The sequence below is a fragment of the Hemiscyllium ocellatum genome, chromosome 1, assembly GCF_020745735.1.
Source record: "Hemiscyllium ocellatum isolate sHemOce1 chromosome 1, sHemOce1.pat.X.cur, whole genome shotgun sequence".
Taxonomy (NCBI): domain Eukaryota; kingdom Metazoa; phylum Chordata; class Chondrichthyes; order Orectolobiformes; family Hemiscylliidae; genus Hemiscyllium; species Hemiscyllium ocellatum.
In genome coordinates this window covers 117,873,699-117,893,918 of record NC_083401.1, presented here as the reverse complement: position 1 = coordinate 117,893,918, position 20,220 = coordinate 117,873,699, and the positions used below count along the sequence as shown (strand labels likewise).

The 20,220-nt window shown below is 37.9% G+C and overlaps 1 protein-coding gene across 2 annotated transcripts in view; it reads right to left on the bottom strand.

Annotated features, from left to right (window-relative positions):
• Nucleotides 1–20,220, bottom strand: part of adgra3 (adhesion G protein-coupled receptor A3) — a 136,023-nt gene that overhangs the window by 55,045 nt on the left and 60,758 nt on the right. For both annotated transcript variants that reach the window (XM_060825273.1, XM_060825282.1), the window contains 2 exons: nt 17,503–17,574; nt 501–572 (listed from right to left, as the gene is read on the bottom strand). In XM_060825273.1, coding sequence (XP_060681256.1) covers nt 501–572; nt 17,503–17,574 — 144 coding nt within the window. The remainder of the gene's footprint in view (nt 1–500; nt 573–17,502; nt 17,575–20,220) is intronic.

Sequence of the window (20,220 nt, the reverse complement as noted above, 5' to 3'; positions counted from 1 at the left end):
AGGTACCACATGATCCACTGTGCCGCAAGAGCCAACCCATCAATGTGCATTATAGTCTAGATCTTCTTGATATGCTAAACAAGATGAATTAAAATGTTGGCTTGAACATTCAACTTTACAGATGGTATTAAATGGGCAATAAGAGATTGGCTAACCATTTTCAATAGTTCTTGGACATCTCAACTAACTAAAGTTAAGATCGATTTGTAAAATGAACCACCACAAAAATGGCCACAAATGATCTAAATAAAGATGATAGTTCCATGGGTTGAAAATTTTTAAATGGCATTTCTCTCTTCAAAGCAAGAAACAAAGAAACCATAATCATTTTGATTTGATTTTGATAAGTTTTCATTCCAGTTCTGTAAACTTCCATTGAACTGGTTGATTTGTTTTTTGACAGTGCCTTACCAGGAGCTGTTTTGTTTAAAATGAACGTTTTGTTTAAAAGAGCAGAAATCATAATCAGTCACCGATGCATCAAATACTTCAATACTCACAGTCTTTTCAGTGTTGAAAGTCCCCAGAAAGCACCAGGCTCGATATTACTGATAAGATTGTTCTTTATGTCTCTGCAAGAAAATAAAAAACAAGTACTAATTGTAATAATTCATATTCCACTTACTTGGAGCACAGTGCTTACTTCTGAGAGTGATCTAGTACTAAGGATACCTGCTAGATCCAGAGTATCAATAACAGCACCAGGGAACTTGTGGTGCAGTGGTGTATCCCTTCATCCAAGTCAGAAAGCCCAGGTTCAAATCCTACCTAAAGTGTGTCGTAACACATCTTGACAGGTTGATCAAAAATTGATAAAAACATCTTTTATACATGTTATGACCAGGATTGGAAGAGTGTACTTTTATTCTTGAGTCCCTCTATTCCACAGGTCACAACATAAATCTAATTGTTTTACCCAGTTCCCCAATACAGCCCACTGAACGATTCATCTATTTTTCGACTTGAAATAAAAAGATCCGTCACCAGGTTTATTTCAATAATAACAAAGTTATTGATTTTTTACAAATGATATATTCAGTGATGCACAACTGATTAACCCACTTGGTTGTAAGGTAAAAATTTAAATGTTTACCCCTATTTCACACGGAGCACACATAAACAATCATGAGGAAAAAGAGGACTCTTCTCTATTGAGATTTGTTTTTTGTCGGGGTGGGGGGTCATGAGGGGCAAACACATTTAGCTAATAAGCCTTAGTACTTGAAAGTAGAAAGACATATGGCAAGTATGCTCAAATGGCAGCCAGTCTGATGTTCTGGCACAGAAAGGCCAAGGTTGGAGGATGTGAGCTACAGGGAGAGGCTGAAGAGCCTGGGGCTGTTTTCACAGGAGTGTTAGAGGCTGAAGGGTGACCTTATTAGGGTTATTAAAATCATGAGGGGACATGGATAGGATAAACAAAGTATTTTCCCTGAGGTGTGGGAGTCCAGAATTTGAGGGCATAGGTTTAGGATGAGAGGGGCAAGATGTAAAAGGAACCTAAGGGGCAACGTTTTCACACAGAGGGTACTGCGTGTATGGAATGAGCTGCCAGAGGAAGTGGTGGAGGCTGGTACAATTGCAACATTTAAAAGGCATCTGGATAGGTATATGAATAGGAAGGGTTTATAGGGATATGGGCCGGGTGCTGGCAGGTGGGACTAGATTGGATTGGTATATCTGGTCGGCTAGGACGATTGAGCCGAAGGGTTTGTTTCTGTGCTGTACATCTCTATGACTCTATATCATCAAACAAAAGCAGATGCCTCTAGGTTCTTAGCAAATCCAGCTTGCTCAGGAAATATAGTACCAAGGATTCTTCTGGACATTTTGCAGGAGAACTATGCAGGTTCAGATTGGATCAGGGTCCCTGTACAACAATGGATAACAACAAGGAGTTTTTCCAGAAACAGGAGAGCTGGGCAAGGAAGTCCTTTCTTTTCCCCAAGTTGGCCACCAATTGAAAACTAAACATTCCCCAAAGCAAAAGCTGCAACCTAACAATTGTTAACTCGGGCAGAGGACCTGCAGGAAATATGCAGCTAATATAAGACATGTGCCATTCAAGAACACCTTGCAAACACCTTGCTATCTCAACATCAGGGAACATTCACTATGTGTTATGTATTTACCAAGTGGCAAGATGAATTGTTCGCTAGGCAGAGGAGACAATGATCATGATATATTATAATGTTTAATAAAAACCAAAAGAACTGGGGAGTTGAGTTCTGAGGAAGGGTCACTCAACCTGAAATATTAACTTGGATTTCTCTCCACAAATGCTGTCAGACCTGCTGATTTTATCCAGCAATTTCTGGTTTTGTTTATAACGTTTAAGTTGAAGTAAAGTAAATACAGTGTAAGGACAAGGCAAGGACTGATTAGGGATAGTCAACATGGCTTTGTGTGTGGAAAATCATGTCTCACAAACTTCATTGAGTTTTTTGAAGAAGTAACAAAGAAGATTGACGAGGGCCGGGCATTGATGTGATCTATATCGACTTCAGTAAGGCGTTCGACAAGGTTCCACATGGGAGGCTGATTAGCAAGGTTAGATCTCATGGAATACAGGGAGAACTAGCCATTTGGATACAGAACTGGCTCAAAGGTAGAAGACGGAGGGTGGTGGTGGAGGGTTGTTTTTCAGACTGGAGACCTGTGACCAGTGGAGTGCCAGAAGGACCAGTGCTGAGTCCTCTACTTTTTGTCATTTACATAAATGACTTGGATGCGAGCATAAGAGGTACAGTTAGTAAGTTTGCAGATTACACCAAAATTGGAGGGGTAGTGGACAGTGAAGAGGGTTACCTCAGATTACAACAGGACCTTGACCAGATGGGCCAATGGGCTGAGAAGTGGCAGATGGAGTTGAATTCAGATAAATGCGAGGTGCTGCATTTTGGGAAAGCAAATCTTTGCAGGATTTATACACTTAATGGTAAGGTCCTAGGGAGTGTTGCTGAACAAAGAGACCTTGGAGTGCAGGTTCATAGCTCCTTGAAAGTGGAGTCGCAGATAGATAGGATAATGAAGGCGGCTTTTGGTATGCTTTCCTTTATTGGTCAGAGTATTGAGTACAGGAGTTGGGAGGTCATGTTGCGGCTGTACAGGACATTGGTAAGGCCACTGTTGGAATATTGCGTGCAATTCTGGTCACCTTCCTATCGGAAAGATGTTGCGAAACTTGAAAGTGTTCAGAAAAGATTTACAAGGATGCTGCTAGGATTTGAGCTAAAGGGAGAAGCTGAACAGGCTGGGGCTGTTTTCCCTGAAGGGTCAGAGGCTAAGGGGTGACATTATAATGGTTTACAAAATTATGAGGGGCATGGATAGGATAAATAGACAAAGTCTTTTCCGTGGGATCAAGGAATTCAGAACTAGAGGGCATAGATTTAGGGTGAGAGGGGAAAGATATAAAAGAGACCTAAGGGGCAACCTTTTCACACAGAGGGTGGTAGATGTATGGAATGAGCTGCTAGAGGATGTGGTGGAGGCTGGTACAATTGCAACATTTAAAAGGCATTTGGATGGGTATATGAATAGGAAGGGTTTGGAAGGATATGGGCCGGCTGCTGGCAGGTGGGATTAGATTGGGTTGGGATATCTGGTCAGCGTGGACAGCTTGGACCGAAGGGTCTGTTTCCATGCTGTACATCTCTATGACTCTATGACTCTATAATATCTGAAGGTTTCTGTTAAATCTCAGTGCAGGGTAAGTTTTTAGTAGCAATAATTCAGGATAAATTAACTGTCTCTTAGAATTTGCATTAATTAAGGAAAGCCAACATGTATGTTTTTATGGCTAAATCATACTTAGTTAACTTGGAGCGTAGTTTAATCATCACAAAACAGACCTGTCAGCAAAGTTAGAGCCTTTAGAATAACAGGAATAGTGGGAAACCGGGAGGATATTCACTGAATGGAAGCAAACAAAGACTAGCTGTAAATAATTGTTGACCAAACTAAAGGATGGTATGCAATGTGCTTATTCAGGAGTCACTGTTAGGCAATCTCTTTATCCTGACATTTAGGAATGACTAATACTTTAGTGCACAGGCCACAATCTTAAAATTTGTGCTGGAAAGAAAGGAAGTTTTGTTAACTGTGAGGAGGATAGTGATGAATTTTGAGAGGACAGACAAATGTGTGCAATAACAGATGAAATTCAATGTATAGAAATGCAGAGTGATTAATTTGGTGTAAAGCTCAAGAGGAGGCACAACAAAATAAGGAGTAGGATTCTAAATTGCTTTCAGAAATAGAGACACCTGGATGGATATGTAGACGAATCAATGGGGGTGGCAGAGCAAGTTCAAAAGTAGTTCATACATCATATGGGATCCTCAGTGTTATAAACAGAGAGAGAGGCTGCAAAAGCAAGTTAAATATAAAACACTGGTTTGAACTCAATTGGAGTACTACATCCAGTTCTGGGGAAGATGCAAAGTGATTCAAGTGGGTGTAGAAAGGATTTATGAGAATGTTTCAGTGATAAAGAAACTTCAGTTACACGATTAGATTTGAGAGGTTGGGGTTGTTTTCCTTGTAGGATGGGAGGAGATTTGATGGAAGAGTTCAACATCATGAAGGATTTCTATGAGTAGGTTGGGAGAATCTGTTCTCTTTAGCAGAAATATCAAAAACCACAGGACACTGGTTTATGGTGAATGACAAAAGCAGCAATGATTTCAAGAAGAAATTTTTTTGGTAAAACATAGCGATTAATTAGGATTTAGAATGCCTGCCCAACAGGATGATCTGAATGGATGCAAACTTGTCTTTCCCCTTGAAATCCAACAATATCTTCCACACAGTTCACAATACTTCTCTCATTTCCATACAAGTTTTGAAGTTGAATAGCCAGGGGACTTTGTGTCTGTCACCACAGTAAAAGGCAGAAAGCATAGCAAATGTTGTATGAAGGCACACTTTCCAGACCAAATCTGACCTGCTTAATGACCACAGCTTTTGCACAGCTGGTTTAGGTAAGCTTCTGATCAATGCAACCTTCATAACGCTGATGGAGAGAAATTTGGTGATGGGCTTATGGATATCAAGTAGTGGGGGTCAGACTCTTGCATATTGTAGATTGTCATGATTTGGCACCAGCACTTCATAAACATTACATACACTTGTAATAAGCACCTTAGAGTGCTGTCATACCGCCGTTTCTTGGGTAGGTTCTTTCATGTTCACAATTACTGTATTGTTAACTTTACTTAGCTGTCTTCGGTTCCTCATCGGCATTGCTCCGTTAAGTATTGTGACTTTGTAAGACACAGACTCACTGCACACTTTGGATACTTACGCATGTAGCCATGCTTCTATTGTGGGGCATCTCTTGATACTGATCTTTTGTCCAAGTTGTGGTTGAGGTATTTCTGCACTTGCATGTTGGCCATGCACCATCTTTATCCTTCCTTGTTTGATGAAAAATATGTCCTGCATCTCAGTCAATGTGAATAGGTGGTGGCTTGGCAAGTTCATTTCTACTTGTCTTCTGAATGTGATCTCTACTGCTGATGGTAACCTCACACCAAGAGGTGTAGTTCCGATATGTAACATGGCAACATAAAGATCTTCTTTGGCTGTTCTATATTTCAAGCTGAATGACTTAACGGTGGAAACCATTTATTCAGCGGGACCTTCTGATCTGAGGTAATGTGATGAGAAAGTCACATGTTATGCCCCATTCTGCATATATCCCTTAAAAATCTGCCTATATATGGAGCCAACTGTCAGAAAATGCCTTCTTCAGGTGCACCAAACAGACTGAATTTGGCACTCTGTGTCTGCTATGAATAAACTTCAAGAACTTTTCACCTGTCTGACAACTGGAAAGTTGGAGAAATAATTGGTAACTAAGAGAAATTCAACTACATTGAATGTAAGTGGAGCAATGGAGAATCTGAACCAAGGGACTGCTCGTGTAGTTCAAATAACCACATACTGAAGGAGGATGCTGCAACCAGGTTACATCTAGATCTAAAATGTCTACGCTTGTCCAGATAGAATTGTTATCTACCCTGGACCTAATTCTCAGTATTTTTGGCAGTGCCTTCTGCTGCTATAGATTCACTGGTGATCTCATGGATAGTCACAATGTTAAGATCGCCCACCCTTGTAGTCTTGCCACGGTAGTCTGCTCGTGTCGATCAGGTAAAATATTTAGTCTGTTTCACAGTTGCGTTGCATAAGTGTCTCAATGTGAAAGACTGACAGCCTATTTAGCAGTTATTGGTTGTACTATTGAGTTCCAACCATCTGATATATAGTTCATTCAGAATTGTAGGATATTTTTTATTCTTGCCAATGCAGATGTTACCTACGTTGCTGTGGTTGGTGGCTCTGATACGCCTCATTAACAATCTCATTAACTTTTCAATGTCATGATCAATCTCCAGCCAATGGAACACAGCAAGTGTTAGCCATCTGATCTGTTCTGTGCCCACATGTACTTGGTGTACTTGGAACAATATGTCCCAGCAGAGAACTTCAGGCAGAGGTACTTGCTTTCCTTTGAAGACAGCACCTTGAGATACTGAGCTCATTTCTGTCAAGTCAAGAGAATCTGAGTGTGTGTGAAATCTTTTTCATTTTGTCAAGCAAAATTTTAATGAAGTTGGTCACATTTCTGCTGTGATACAAATCCTCATTACCTGTGCTGGATAGGGGTATGATATCCTGTAGATAAAGAAAATTATGGATCCCAGTATCATGTAACACACCCTTCCATCACAGAAGACCACATCATCGAACCAACTGGCTCTAGGATGAAAAAAGATGGGGTCTTGGGCTTACTTTCAGAGTACGTGGATCAATGGGTAGCAAATCAGTGGATATTCAGGAATGAATGGAAATAAATTTTGATCACATCTGCCAGCTTAATGTCCGCACTGTCAACTTGCAGATCCAAGAAAATATCTGCATCCTTGTTTGAATTTAGCAATCTATTCAGTGTACCTGAGGTAGCCATTTTTGTACCAGGTTTATCGCAGACATTGAAGTCATTTCCTTGTATATTTATCAGAAGCCACTGTAGTTTAAATGGTCAGTGATTTGCACCAATCATTTTTAAATGATTTGTGATCAGTTTTTGTAGTGAATTGCTGGCCTAATAATATATGAATTCTTGTGATACTAAATTCTCAAGCAACTGCTTGATGCTCGGTGTTGAAATAATTTCATTGGTGTTCACAATAAACTTTTGGATTAAAATATAATTGGTTCATTCTAGCCCAGTCTGCAAAATACCAACTTCCAGGATTGTTTTCTTCTTTCGTGGTGCTACAGAGTCCAGCGTTCTGCTTACAATGCTCATTTGAGAGACTCAAACATATGTTAATGGCACTCTTACCTTACATATAGTATAACTTTCTTCAGGAGAACCCTCAATATGATGTTTTATCAGAAAAAAATCAGATTATATGATAGCAAGTAGTTGAACCATTTAAGGAATTTCTGGAGATCTTCTTTGTCTTGTCAGATAAGTACATACCTTACATTTTCAACACTGCCTGGGTCAGGGTGCATTCCACAATTTGAACAGATAGAATCCAAAAAAATTATTCAGTTTGCATTCAAATGACCGTGCTTGCTGTTGAAAATAAGTCCTTTGTGGTAGCTACTGCCACTAGTGAGTGAACATTTTGATCATATTCCTTTTGGTTTTTTCTGTTTATGTAGTAGAAAAGCTGTAGATCGATGACATAGAATGCAATGGCATCATCTGCCTCATTCACCACCACACAGATTTGTGTAGTTCAAATAACCACATATTGAAGGAGGATGCTGCAACCAGGTTACATCTAGATCTAAAATGTCTACGCTTGTCCAGATAGAATTGTTATCTATCCTGGATCTAATTCTCAGTATATTTGGCAGTGCCTTCTGCTGCTATGGATTCACTGGTGATCTCATGGATAGTCACAATGTTAAGATCGCCCACCCTTGTAGTCTTGCCACGGTAGTGTGCTCGTGTCGATCAGGTAAAATATTTAGTCTGTTCCACAGCTGCGTTGCATAAGTGTCTCAACGTGAAAGACTGACAGCCTATTTAGCAGTTATTGGTTGTACTATTGAGTTCCAACCATCCTGTTATATAGTTCATTCAGAATTGTAGGATATTTTTTATTCATTCACAGGATGTGAACATTTATTGTCCATCCATAATTGTCCAGATTGTTGTGGGTCTGGAATCACATGTAGGCCAAACCAGCTAAGGATGGCAGATTTCCTTCCCTGTAGGACATCGGCAAACCAGATGAGTTTTTCAAACAATCAGCAACACCTTTATAGCCATAATTACTCTCTTAATTCCAGAGTTTAACTGAATTCAAATTGCACCATTTGCCATGGCAGGATTCAAATCTGGGTCCTCAGAACATCACATGGATGTCTGGCTAACTAGTCTAGTAAAGACTACAGTATTTATCCCCATGTAGAGTTCTGGGGATTGTGCTCATTATTAGAGGCGATGGTCTAGTTTACTAGTCTAGTAAACTAAATCACCATTTCTACTAATTAGCACAATCTTCCATGTCAATGTTGGTATTGTGCATGTTTCTTTGGTCAAATTATGTTGATAGTCAACAAACAAAGTTTTTGCCACTATTTCCACACAAAATGCTGCACTCACAACAGGGAAAGTTGATTTGAGCTCTGGTTTGAAGTTTTTCCACAATGGACTTTGGCACGAGGCTATCTTACTGAGGTTATGTTTACATTATATTTACCTCCATCAAAATTAATGGATTACTATATCTATGTTGTGATGTAGGTTTGTAATATATTGTTTCAGTAGAGTAGGAAATTAAAGAAATAGGAGTGACGATTCACTGGGATCGAGAGACTGAGGGATATTGCTTGGAAAAGTGTGAATCTTTTTACTCTTTACAATCTTGCTAAAAATCTTATATGAACTTTCTTTGCTCTTTTAAGTAATAAACTTGTGTCCTTGTTGCTAAAACCATATTGGCAGCCTCTGAATAGCCTATAGTGTCAAGAAATCTGGATGAAATTGCTACTGTATCTCCTGCCTGCACTTTAGCATTGAGCCATTTAAAAGAAAATCCAGATGAAAATTATGTTTCTGCTTTTTTTTATTTTTGCTGCAGCTGTCATTTTTGGTTTTGTTTGTTATGAGTAGGCTACACGCAATGTTTTAAAAAGGCAATTCAGGAATATGATGCATCCCCACCTTCTCAAAGTTGGGAGATAAATTATGTCCTTGCCAGCGATATCCATATTCCATGGAATATTTTAAAAATCACAGGTTATCTATATATAATAAAAACAGGAAGTGTTGGGAAATATCTAGCAAGATTTGTGCAGGCAGAAACAGAGTTACTGTTTTGAGTCAAGTACAATTTAGAGGGGTGGAGGATATTCCAGAGTTAACAGCTCAAGGAGCTAAAAGCATAGCCACTAACTGTAAACTGGTGAAAATCTGGAAAAAGACCAGAATTGACCATGTTCAGAATTGGAGATCTGGAATAGGATACAAAGCTAGGCAGATATAATACAATGGAAGGAATTTACCACAAGGATCAGAACTTTAGAACTCAGAGTCACCAGACTGGCAGCCACTGTATGTCAGTGAACACAAGAGAGATCAGTGAATGGGATTGCTGAGACTTAGCATGAAGGCAGCAGGATTATGGATGAACTCAGGTTTATAAAGAGAAAATGAACATTCAACCTGCAGCTTTCAACCTATTTTCAAATGAACCTGTTCAGGATATTATTACGCAGCTTTAGAACAGATGGAACTTGAATCCAGGCCTTCAGGTAGCAACACAACCACTGCACCACAAGTAGTGTAGTTTTGACAGCTTTCAAATTAGATTACCTGAAAATTAAACAACTGCAACTCTTTGTTTCTGAAATACTATACCATCCAATTAGGCAATTAAAACTACGAAGATTCCACAGAACACAAGTTTCGGAATGCATAATTGCATCTACTGGAAGCATTCTAACACTCAAGGCCTGGCAATTGTGCCCTTAGTTGAATGACTTTATGCTGGGACTCTCTATAACCCAAAATCTATAACTTATGCTCATCAGACAGATGTGGGTCGTGTTATTAATATCCAATGACTTTTTGAAAAGGAAATATTTGCTGATTTGATGTATTTATGCATGTTTAATTAAATACATTTTTTCCAAAGCACAACTACATCCTCCTTGCAGAACAATTCTCAAATGCAACACCGCCTTCATGACCAACGTGATGCAAGCTAAAGTTGGATTAAACTTAAAATTAGATTTATCAAGTGTTGAAACTGTAATATCACTTGGAATTGCCATTATGAGCCTATTTAAAAACTGAGGATATTGTTAAAGGAGATCGATTGATGTTACAGAACAATTTAAAGCAAAGCAAATCTAATGGAAAGCAATTGCAAATAAACATTCTGAAACATCAAGTCTTAATTTTCCTTCATCATTAAATGGAGGGAAAAAATAAATTGCATTTATGTAGCACATGCGTCAACACTGGAAAAAACTCAAGCTATTCTGAGTGGCACAAAATGGTAACTGAAATGCAATCACAGTTATTATGCAGGAATACCCAGAAACCAATAGCTGCAAGCTCTGCAGATCAACTGTCTAAATGTCTTCTGCATTGCTGGTTGAACACAAGTATGAGGGACCCAACAATCTAATGAGATTAAGGGTACTACAGGCAGGAACATTAGTAAGGAAATGTATACAGAATTGAATGGGACTGAAGAAAAAAAATACCTGAATATAACATCCTACATTTTAAGATTCTAAAAGCGGTGGCTACTGAGATATTGGATACACTGGTACTCCCCTTGACATTTGCTGTTATCTTCAAAGTTCTGTAGATCTTGGAATGATCCAAGTGCATTGGAATTCCGTTAACATAACACCGCTTTTCCGGAAACAGAAGGGGAGCAAAGGGGAAGGCCAGTCCAATTATAAGGACACTAGCCTTTGGGAAAATGCTGGAATTTATTACTGAGGATATGGTAATAGGACAATGAAAATCATGTGATTCTGAAATCTGCTTCATGTAAGAGATTGCTGATTTGAAAAATCTAACAAGGGTTTTATAAGAACATAACTAACAGCCAAATAAAAAGGAATCAATGGTTGCAGTGTCATTGAACCTTCAAACGTCATTCAATAAGATTTCGGATCAGAGGTTATTATGCAAGATAAAGTCTCATGCCACTGGGGATAATATAATAATATGGATTGAGGATTGAAGGACAGAAAACAAAAATGGAGAATAAATGGTTCATTTTTAGATGTGCAGGCTGTTACAGGGACTGCAAGAATCAGTGGTGCAGTCTTAACCATTCACAGTCTATATTATTGGCTTACAGGAAGGGACTGGTTGTAGTGTGTACAAGTTTGCTGATGATGCAAAGCTGGATGGGTACATTAACTGTGAAGAGAACAAGCAGGAGCACAAAAAGCATGCAATAAGATACATGAATGGCAAGATGGTAGCAGATGGTGTATATGGAGTACTTTTCAGGGGAAGTGATGACGTAATAATAATGCCACTGGACAGAAGTCCAGAACCCAATGTAATGTTCTGGAAAGATGAGTTCAAATCCCATCAAGGCAATTTGTTTTCAATAAAAATGGTAACCACACGACCAGTATTAATTGTCATAAAAATCCGTCTGCTTCAGTTATATCCTTATGGGAAATAAGAACGTTATTCTGATCTGCTCTGACCTGCATATGACTCCAAATCAATTAAGAGATGGACAATAAGGAATGGCCTAATCAGTGTTGTCAACAGCCTATGAATGAATAAAAACAATAAAGTGGCGAACTGTGAAGTTATTCATTTAGATTGGAAGAATAAAAGATTTTTTTTATGTGAGAGAAATAATTTAAAAGTGTTCAGAGAGATTTTAACATCCTTCTGCAAATAATAAGTGCTAACCTGCAAATATATCAGGCAACTGGGAAGGCAAATGATACATTAACTTTTATTGCAATGGGATTTGCAGTACAAGAGGACATAAGTCTTGTAATCATCTAGAGCTTTGATGATTATGCTCTCTGTGCTTGATCAACCTGTAGCAGATGCATCTGACCATGATAGTATTGATAGGAGTGATCACTGCAAACCTTGTGGAGACAACGTTACAGCTCCACATTGTGGATACCCTTTATTCTGTTGTGTAACACTGTCCCCACACTAATTGAGATCAGACAGATCTAATAGTTAAAAACAGAACATCCATGAGCTATTATGGGTCATCACGAGCAGAAGAATTTAAAACCACAATTTAAAACTTCATGACTCAGCATATCTCTCCTCCTGAATCATCATCAAAGCAGGTATCAATCAATTTATTTAAATGAAGTATTTTAAATGGAATAAAACACTTCAAGACACTTCACTTGTTTCAATAAAGAACCAAGGTGAACAAGCCCAGGATGAGTCCAAGGTGTGACACAATAGTGACACTAAAAATGAGACAGCCACATGAAGTCATAACACAAAAGTATACACATGCTGAGAAAGTGAAGTTAAGCAACTGCAAAACCAAATCAGATTAAAGCTTTGCAATCCTGCCACAGTCATGAAAGAAAGTGGAAAAGTTAAACAGTTAACTGGAAGGAGCTGCTCAATAAATGTCGGCATTTCCAATGACAAACGAGTTGAGCATGTCAGCACAGAAGACAAACTTGTAATTTTGCAACAACCTTCCACCAGAAAAGCCAAGTGGTTCATCTATCTGGCACTTATCAGAGTTACCCATTGCAGAAGCCATTCTTTTCTAATTCAAATCCATGTGTTATCTAAGAAAGCACAGAACATAGCCAAGGTTATGGGTCTTTACAACAGCATTACTGGCTGTGGTATTGAAGATGGGTGTTTCAGAAATAGCCACGCTTCTAGACAGCAGTTCCAGCCACAATATTGGACCTGATAATGTACAAAGTTGCCCAGTTATGTCTGGCTCACAAAAAGGAGGGCAAATCTAATACAGTCAATCACTGCTATGTCACTTTATTCTGAATTACCAGCAAAGTAATGGTGCAATTGATAGTTTATATAGCTATGCAGTGCTGCTTAATTAGAAAAAGGAATTGCAGATGCTGGAAATAAGAAACAAAACAGAAATTGTTGGAAAAATTCAGCAGCTGAGACCCTACTCATCTTCAAATTATATACCAACCTTTTCCTAGCTGCAATCAGTTCTAAAGGAGTGTCACTGGACCCAAAATGTTGACTCTGCTTTCTCTCCACAGAAACTGCCAGACCTGCTGAGTTGTTTGAGCAATTTCTGTTTTTGTTTCTGCCTTGCTGCAAGTTGCTCATTTTCAGTGTTAAGCAATTCCTGACTACATTATAATTTTGGTCTAAACAAGGACAAGACAGCTAAGTATCAATGATGAGGTCATAGTAACTCCCTTGACCTTAAGGTAGCATTTGACTGAGCATGGTATCAAGGAGCTTTTTCAAAATGGAAGTCAATGAAAATCAGTGGAAAAGCACTACAATGGCTGGAGTCATATCCAGCACAAAGCAAAATAGTTATGCTTTTTAAAATCTGTTAGATTTCATCTCATTGGCACATTTGCATCAGCAAAGTTTAAATGATTGTATTGTACCAGTGTTTAATGAGGGAAAGTTTTAATTTGATATGCATTACCTGGGATGGTTTGTAAAGCTTGGGCTATGTTGTTGAGACGTCACAAAGTTGGCATCTCTTTAAATGGCAAATAGTATGTGATAGCTTTGAGAAAGAATGGACAGAGTGATCTGATGCTACAGCTTGGAAAGTTGGGCAAATTTGGGCACCCGCAAGTCTCATTTAGCAAGCCAAAGTTATAATGCTGAGTGGGCAGGAAGGTCATTTGAAGAGCAGAGGCTTGAGGGTCTCCAATCAAAAAAATATAAACTATCGTTGATTAAAGATACAAATTAAAGTTTGCTTGTTGTGATCTTCCAGGAAACAGTCCTTGCTCAACTACCACACTAAAGAAAACAGCTACTTATTTGCCTCAGTGCCACATGTGGAACTTTGTAGTATAGAGATTAGCTTCAGAAGTTGCTTATATAAAAACAATGAGTTCATTTCAAAACATGTTTGCGATATCCTAAGACCATAAAAAAACGAAGTGAACTAAGTGAAGCTGATCATCACTGTGTTATATGGCCAACCTTTTCTGGACCAAAGCAGTGTGAACAATTTGAATTAAACCTCACTTCATTTAATGTTAATTTATTCCACTTGCAGAAATTGAAGAAATATGTGCAAAAGCCACAGATTTAAATTTCAGGTCCCAGGAAGAAATAATTACACCACTGCCAGAGAGAGGACAGTGAGAGTCAAACTCCACTGAGCAAAATGTTCAGGCTGCTAACAGGAACAACCAACACCACCGAATCTCAAAATACACCTGCAGAGGCACACAATTTTAACAATAAAAAAAACTTATTCCTAGGATAGCCAATATTTTGTTCCTCTATTTTAATGTTGGTCAATTGAAGGAAATGTTATGATAGTGTAAAGATTGTAGTTTTAATAGGAATTCAATGGGTTGCAAAGATGAAACAAAAATACTTTTTTGCATAATCCAACCTAAACTAATTTACTCACAAATCAAACAGGATGAAACCAATTTATTTCACAAGAAATACAGGAGCTAGTTATCCATATTGTCTATGCTAACTCTGCTCACTTTATACACTAAATGTTCAAAGCAAGAATATATAATAGTGGGACTGGCACTGTCTCTACTGTCTAATTTTTCAAATGATTAATATGATAATGTAAGTAGGAAGAATATTAAATACAGTAATAAAAGTAGTGAATACGAATAGTGGCAATAAGTAAAAAGATGATTTTTGGGCAAGTTTGCTTCAAGGCAGCAAGTTGGTTTTTAATGTAGATTGCAGGTCAAGAACCTAACTTAGCTTTTACATGCTTTCATATAAGTTAGTGTCTTTTTTTAGGAATGTGTGGTTTAACATGCCATTTTTTCTTAGAACACATTAGAAACCAAAAGGAAGGATAGTTGTAGTCACAGAATTCGCCAGCACAAGAAAAGGCCATTTGGCCCATCAACTCCGCACCACTCCTAACTATTCCAATCACATTTTCCAGCACTTGCCCCATAACCTTCTGTGTCTTGGTACTGCAAATATACATTGAAATATTTATTAAATTATCTGACTGGTTTCTGCCTCTATCCCCCTTACAGCCATCAAATTCTAAAAACCTATTATCTTCAGTGAAAAAAGCAGTCCTCACATCCACTCCAAACTTCCTGCCATTCTTGCACTTTCCCCTTGTACATTCCATACTTCTCTTCGGCTTCTGCACTCTTTCACTCGAGTCTTGATGTTCCTGTCCATTATTTGACTAATATGTTTAATATCTAATCCACTTATTCTCTCGACAACTGCTTCTGACTGGAGAATGTTTTGCTTTTGATTTCAAGAAACAACTCAGGTTTTATTTGGAGAAAGCGTTGAACTGGCATGATAATTATGAATTTAATATACTTATGCAAGGCTCAAGTACCTATGACGTACCACACAAACTGCTTCAAGGAAAATCATAATTGAACTAAAACATCATATTTTTCTCTTTGCACAGATAGTACCAAACCTGCTGAGTATTTCCAGCACCCTCTGTTTTTACGTCAGAAATCACACCATCATTCAAATCAACCAGCTCCTTAAAAATAGGCAATAGAAAGGGTCAATGAAACTGAAGTTAGATGGAAACATTTTACATTATAAAACTTTATAGATAGACAATGAGAAGGTGTCAAGTACTGGCTGTGCATGTTCAACCAAGCCAGGATTCCATATGAGCTAACAGATGGTATACATTACTTTTAATCCAAATATAATTCAGGTATAAGAAAACCGTGATCATCTGAGACCATGCGGTAGACAGAGATCCACAAGAGTGTCAGGGAAATTATGGTATGAAGCATCTGTTATTTGGTCAACATCCAAATTGCATACAGAGCATAGTTTTTCTCCTATTGGATATATTGCACTTTTTGCATGGTTGGTCTGGCAGTTGTTTCCCCCCACAACCTCAATCTTCCAAACATTGCTTTCAAGCAATATCAGGATTATAATAAATATAAAGTACTGCAGCTGCTAGAAATCTGAATTTTAAAAAAAAAGTGCTGATTAAACTCAGCACGTCTGGCTGCATTTATGAAGACAGAAACAACACTAAAATGTTCTGAGTCTGATATAACTCTTTATGGGCTCTTCAGAAGTCATAATATTAGACTTGAAACATGATTGTTTCTCTCTCCACAAATGCTACCAGACCCGCTGAGTTTCTCCAGCACTTTCTCTTTTTAATGTCAGCATGAGCTGAAAATGTGTTCTTTCTATCGACAACGTTTGGGTGTAGTTAGTTATAACTCGATTACTTTAGGAAAGGAAGCAGACATTAAAATGCAATTCAGAGTGAACAAAACAGAGAACTGTAGCAGGACAGAGTAGTGTTAGAATCAGGGGCATGTCATTGGAACAGACTGACAGAATGAGTAAGGTGGAATGGTCCTGGTAAACACAGGCACTGGTGCCTAATTAGGGCAGATGGAGGAATCTGAAACGTGGACCAAGTTGTTGCCCTGAATGCTTGCAATGGTTGGTCAAATGATTTTTTTACTGGATGATAGGAACATGCTGATCTTAGTTGTCTGCCAAGCGCTGGAACCAAGGGGCTAGCTATCTACTGTCCATGTTTGTGCAAGGTCAGAATGCTATAACCATACAAGGAAATCAGAGCAAGATGAACCAGACACAAAAGTAGTTATGAACCACTGAGATTTCCAGAAATGAGTGAAGCAACTCCAATGTCAGGTTGCCAACATATTGTGGTAAATTGTCGGATGGGAGTCAGCAGGGATGCAAGCTACTAAATATCTCACATCCCACCAGCTCACCTCATTTCATTAATTACATATTCACTAGTTATGTTTACAAATACTGTAATATCTCCAGTTAACGCTTTCAATCAAAAGTAAGACAATCTTCTAGAATGATTTGGACCGAAGGGTCTGTTTCCATGCTGTACACCTCTATGACTCTACGATTTCATGCACCTCTTTTCCTTATGTTAAATTTCCATCTGGACTTTAAAATACATTTCTGCCTAGAAAGTCCACGCTAATAGCATTCAGGGAAATTTGCTGCGTGGAACAAGTAGTAGCTGTCCTTGTTCTAACTAGTCTAATCAAGTCACGATGCCAATGCATATTGATGTACTTAATCCACTTTGTTGGGAACCAGTGAGCTTTGGTTGTCACTAGAGCATGATAAGACACTTCATTCAAAAATCTTTGAACTTTTCAATCTAAATTTGTTTCACTCCAAGATTAATCAACTTTGTCCAGGCTTTTCAGCTGATAGCGTACAAGACTGACGAATCATGTCAAGGAGAAACTCCTGAGGAAACTACAATCTTGCAAATAGATTTACCTGGTTAAGAAATAAAACAAAAAGTTGAAACTTACAATCTCTCCAGGTATAATTGTCCAATAAATGAGCGGTTCTTCAATTCTGTTAATTTATTGTTGCTCAAGATCCTGTCAAAAAAAAACAGAAAAAGAGTCAGAATACCCATTATTTTATATGTAGCATTACATCCTTTACAGTCAAAAATAAAATTTACAAATTTGCCATTTGGAATGCACTCCTTGGCCACATTTATCATATTTTTTGTATCACAATTATTTTCAGTCACACTTTGGCATTGATATTTGCAATGGAAATATTTTCTGTAACAGTAGAGTCACCTATTAATTACACACCTCCTAAAAGTAGTGGCATTGTCCCAAACCCCTTGATCCATTACTGAAATATCACACTAAACACAATCTGTAAGAGGCAGCAAACATTTTCAGCTTTATCTGAGTTTGGATAAGAATGAAATACTATTCCACTATCTTCAAGTATTTATTATCAGTATCTTTTCTTCAATTTATCTTATACCTACATGAAATCAAATTGATCTTCATAAAAAACATCCACTATTTTCACTTACCTGATTTACCATTCTTTGAATGTTGCCAATCATACCCAGAGGTCTATTTCCTGTACTGACACCATCTTGCTAAATGCAAATCTGTTGTCGTAACATAAATTAAAGCCCTGACTCTGTCTCCATTAGCACCACAGCCTTACCTTGCTCTTTGAAGATCTTAAGACTTACCTTTGAAATGGGAAAGGAGTGATGAGTGTAAGGAAAGATGAAAAGAAAGAGCATGTAGATTTGATGGAGAGTAGGAAAGAGTGTGAAGGGAAGAAAAGGTCAAGAAAGAAAGAACCCAGAAATGTGGAGGAGAAAAAAGATGAAAAGGAGAAAACAGACAGAGGTGAATAGAATAGGCAAAGGAGATGTGGACAATGGGAACAGAGATTAAGGATGCAGCTTAGAAGTGGACAGGATATCAGAAGGCACAAAATTGAAAAGTGTCTATCAGAGTTGAATGCATCTCGTAGGAGAAGGAATGGTCTCAATACTCAGCCTTGTGAAACACCACTTGAGAGAGAGAGAGGATGGAAGAGTGGCTGATTGCTGGGAGGACAAAGTGTTTCACTTAGGTTGGAAGTGTCACTTCGGTGGGGGTTAAAAACATGAGTGAAGATTGAGGAGGAAAGGATCTCTATAATGAGGCAGACAGAAGAGTGCAAAAACGTCTCAATGCAGGTTGCCATTGCATCAGAGGTCATTGGAGATGATAAGAAACTCCAAGTTCAAGTATATGTAAAAAGTAAAATGTTTGTCAAAGTTTGTCAAAACTAGTGTTGACACAATAGCTTCACAGACCTCCTTTAGCATTATAATAATTCTAAGATTACTGATAGGGGTTGGAAAAATAGCTGACTGACAGCATATTTTAGAACACATTAATGTTTTGTGTGAGAAGATAGCGATATCTGGTAGGCTGCCACTTCAGCTCAGGGGGAAAGAGATATAACAATTACATTTAAAATTTTCTAAAAATTATGTACTGCCAGTTTTTCTAAATCATATATACACTTAGCTAAACATGGGGAATTCACCACTTGGTGGAGCTACAGTTTAAATGTTAATTCACTTTTTCAGAAATTAGGAACTTAACTTTTAAAACAGGAATCCTTAAAAAATCCTAATTAATGTACTAAGGGCAATCCCAGTTTTTTCTTCATAAATAAACGAAGTTTTCAACACAGAATAACTGCCTCCATTTGTTTAAGCCTCACTGATCCAGTACTTAAGTTTTAAAAGAGGTCTTAAAACAATATGTTTTCAGCACTCAATTTTCTGGGTTTGATAGAAAGCATAGCTGCACTAACCCTCAGCATCCAATCCCTCAGGCTGCAGAATCATGCACCAGTAATGCACTTGCATACCAAACTCCGATCTTATACAAATTAAGTCACGAATGTGATATCAAGTCAATTTCTGTTACTCACCTCTATATTTTTTACTTAACTGATTAATTCTCAGCTCTTCTCCATTGAATATACTTGCTTCCTTCTTTCTTCATTTGGTTTTTCACTCATTTACTTCTTTTCAATATCAAAAATCCATGCCATTTCTTATTATCCCACAAGCATAATACACAATCAACAGTCTCCGCTGAAGATATGTCAATTTTGTTCATCTATTCACTACTTTTGTTCTATTTCCCTAACTGCATCATTCCGGCTTCAAGCGAAGCTGTCTTCATTGACAAAGTCACCAATAATACTTAGTTCCAGTTGCAACAAGGTTAGAAATCATCCATAAGTTCAGACTATTTTTGCTCCTTTTCCACTGCCAGAGAAACCTGAAGCTTTCTTCTTTTTAGTCTGAAGACCTTTTATCAGTTATTTCCTTTAGTGTGAAATGCCAGACCACATTTCTTCCTCACTGACTTGTTTGGATTTATAAAAGTTTTCTTAAACCAGACTTAACTTCATATTGGTTGACAGCAGCCTGAGAAGCCTGTTGCTAATTTCAAGCAATTGAAATGTCTTCCAATTATTAATGCCGTACCCAATTACATTTCTCTTTCAATTCAATGAGGACAAGTTAGTTGTATTGAATTACATGAAACAAACCCAGATCCACTAGTTACTTAAATAATAGATTTTCATCAAGTTGGCGGTTTTTCTCAACATATAAAACTGAAAATTAGTCACTAACAAGATGAAGAAGAAAAATAGCAACAAAGATTAAAATCAAAAATGAGGAAATGCAGCCA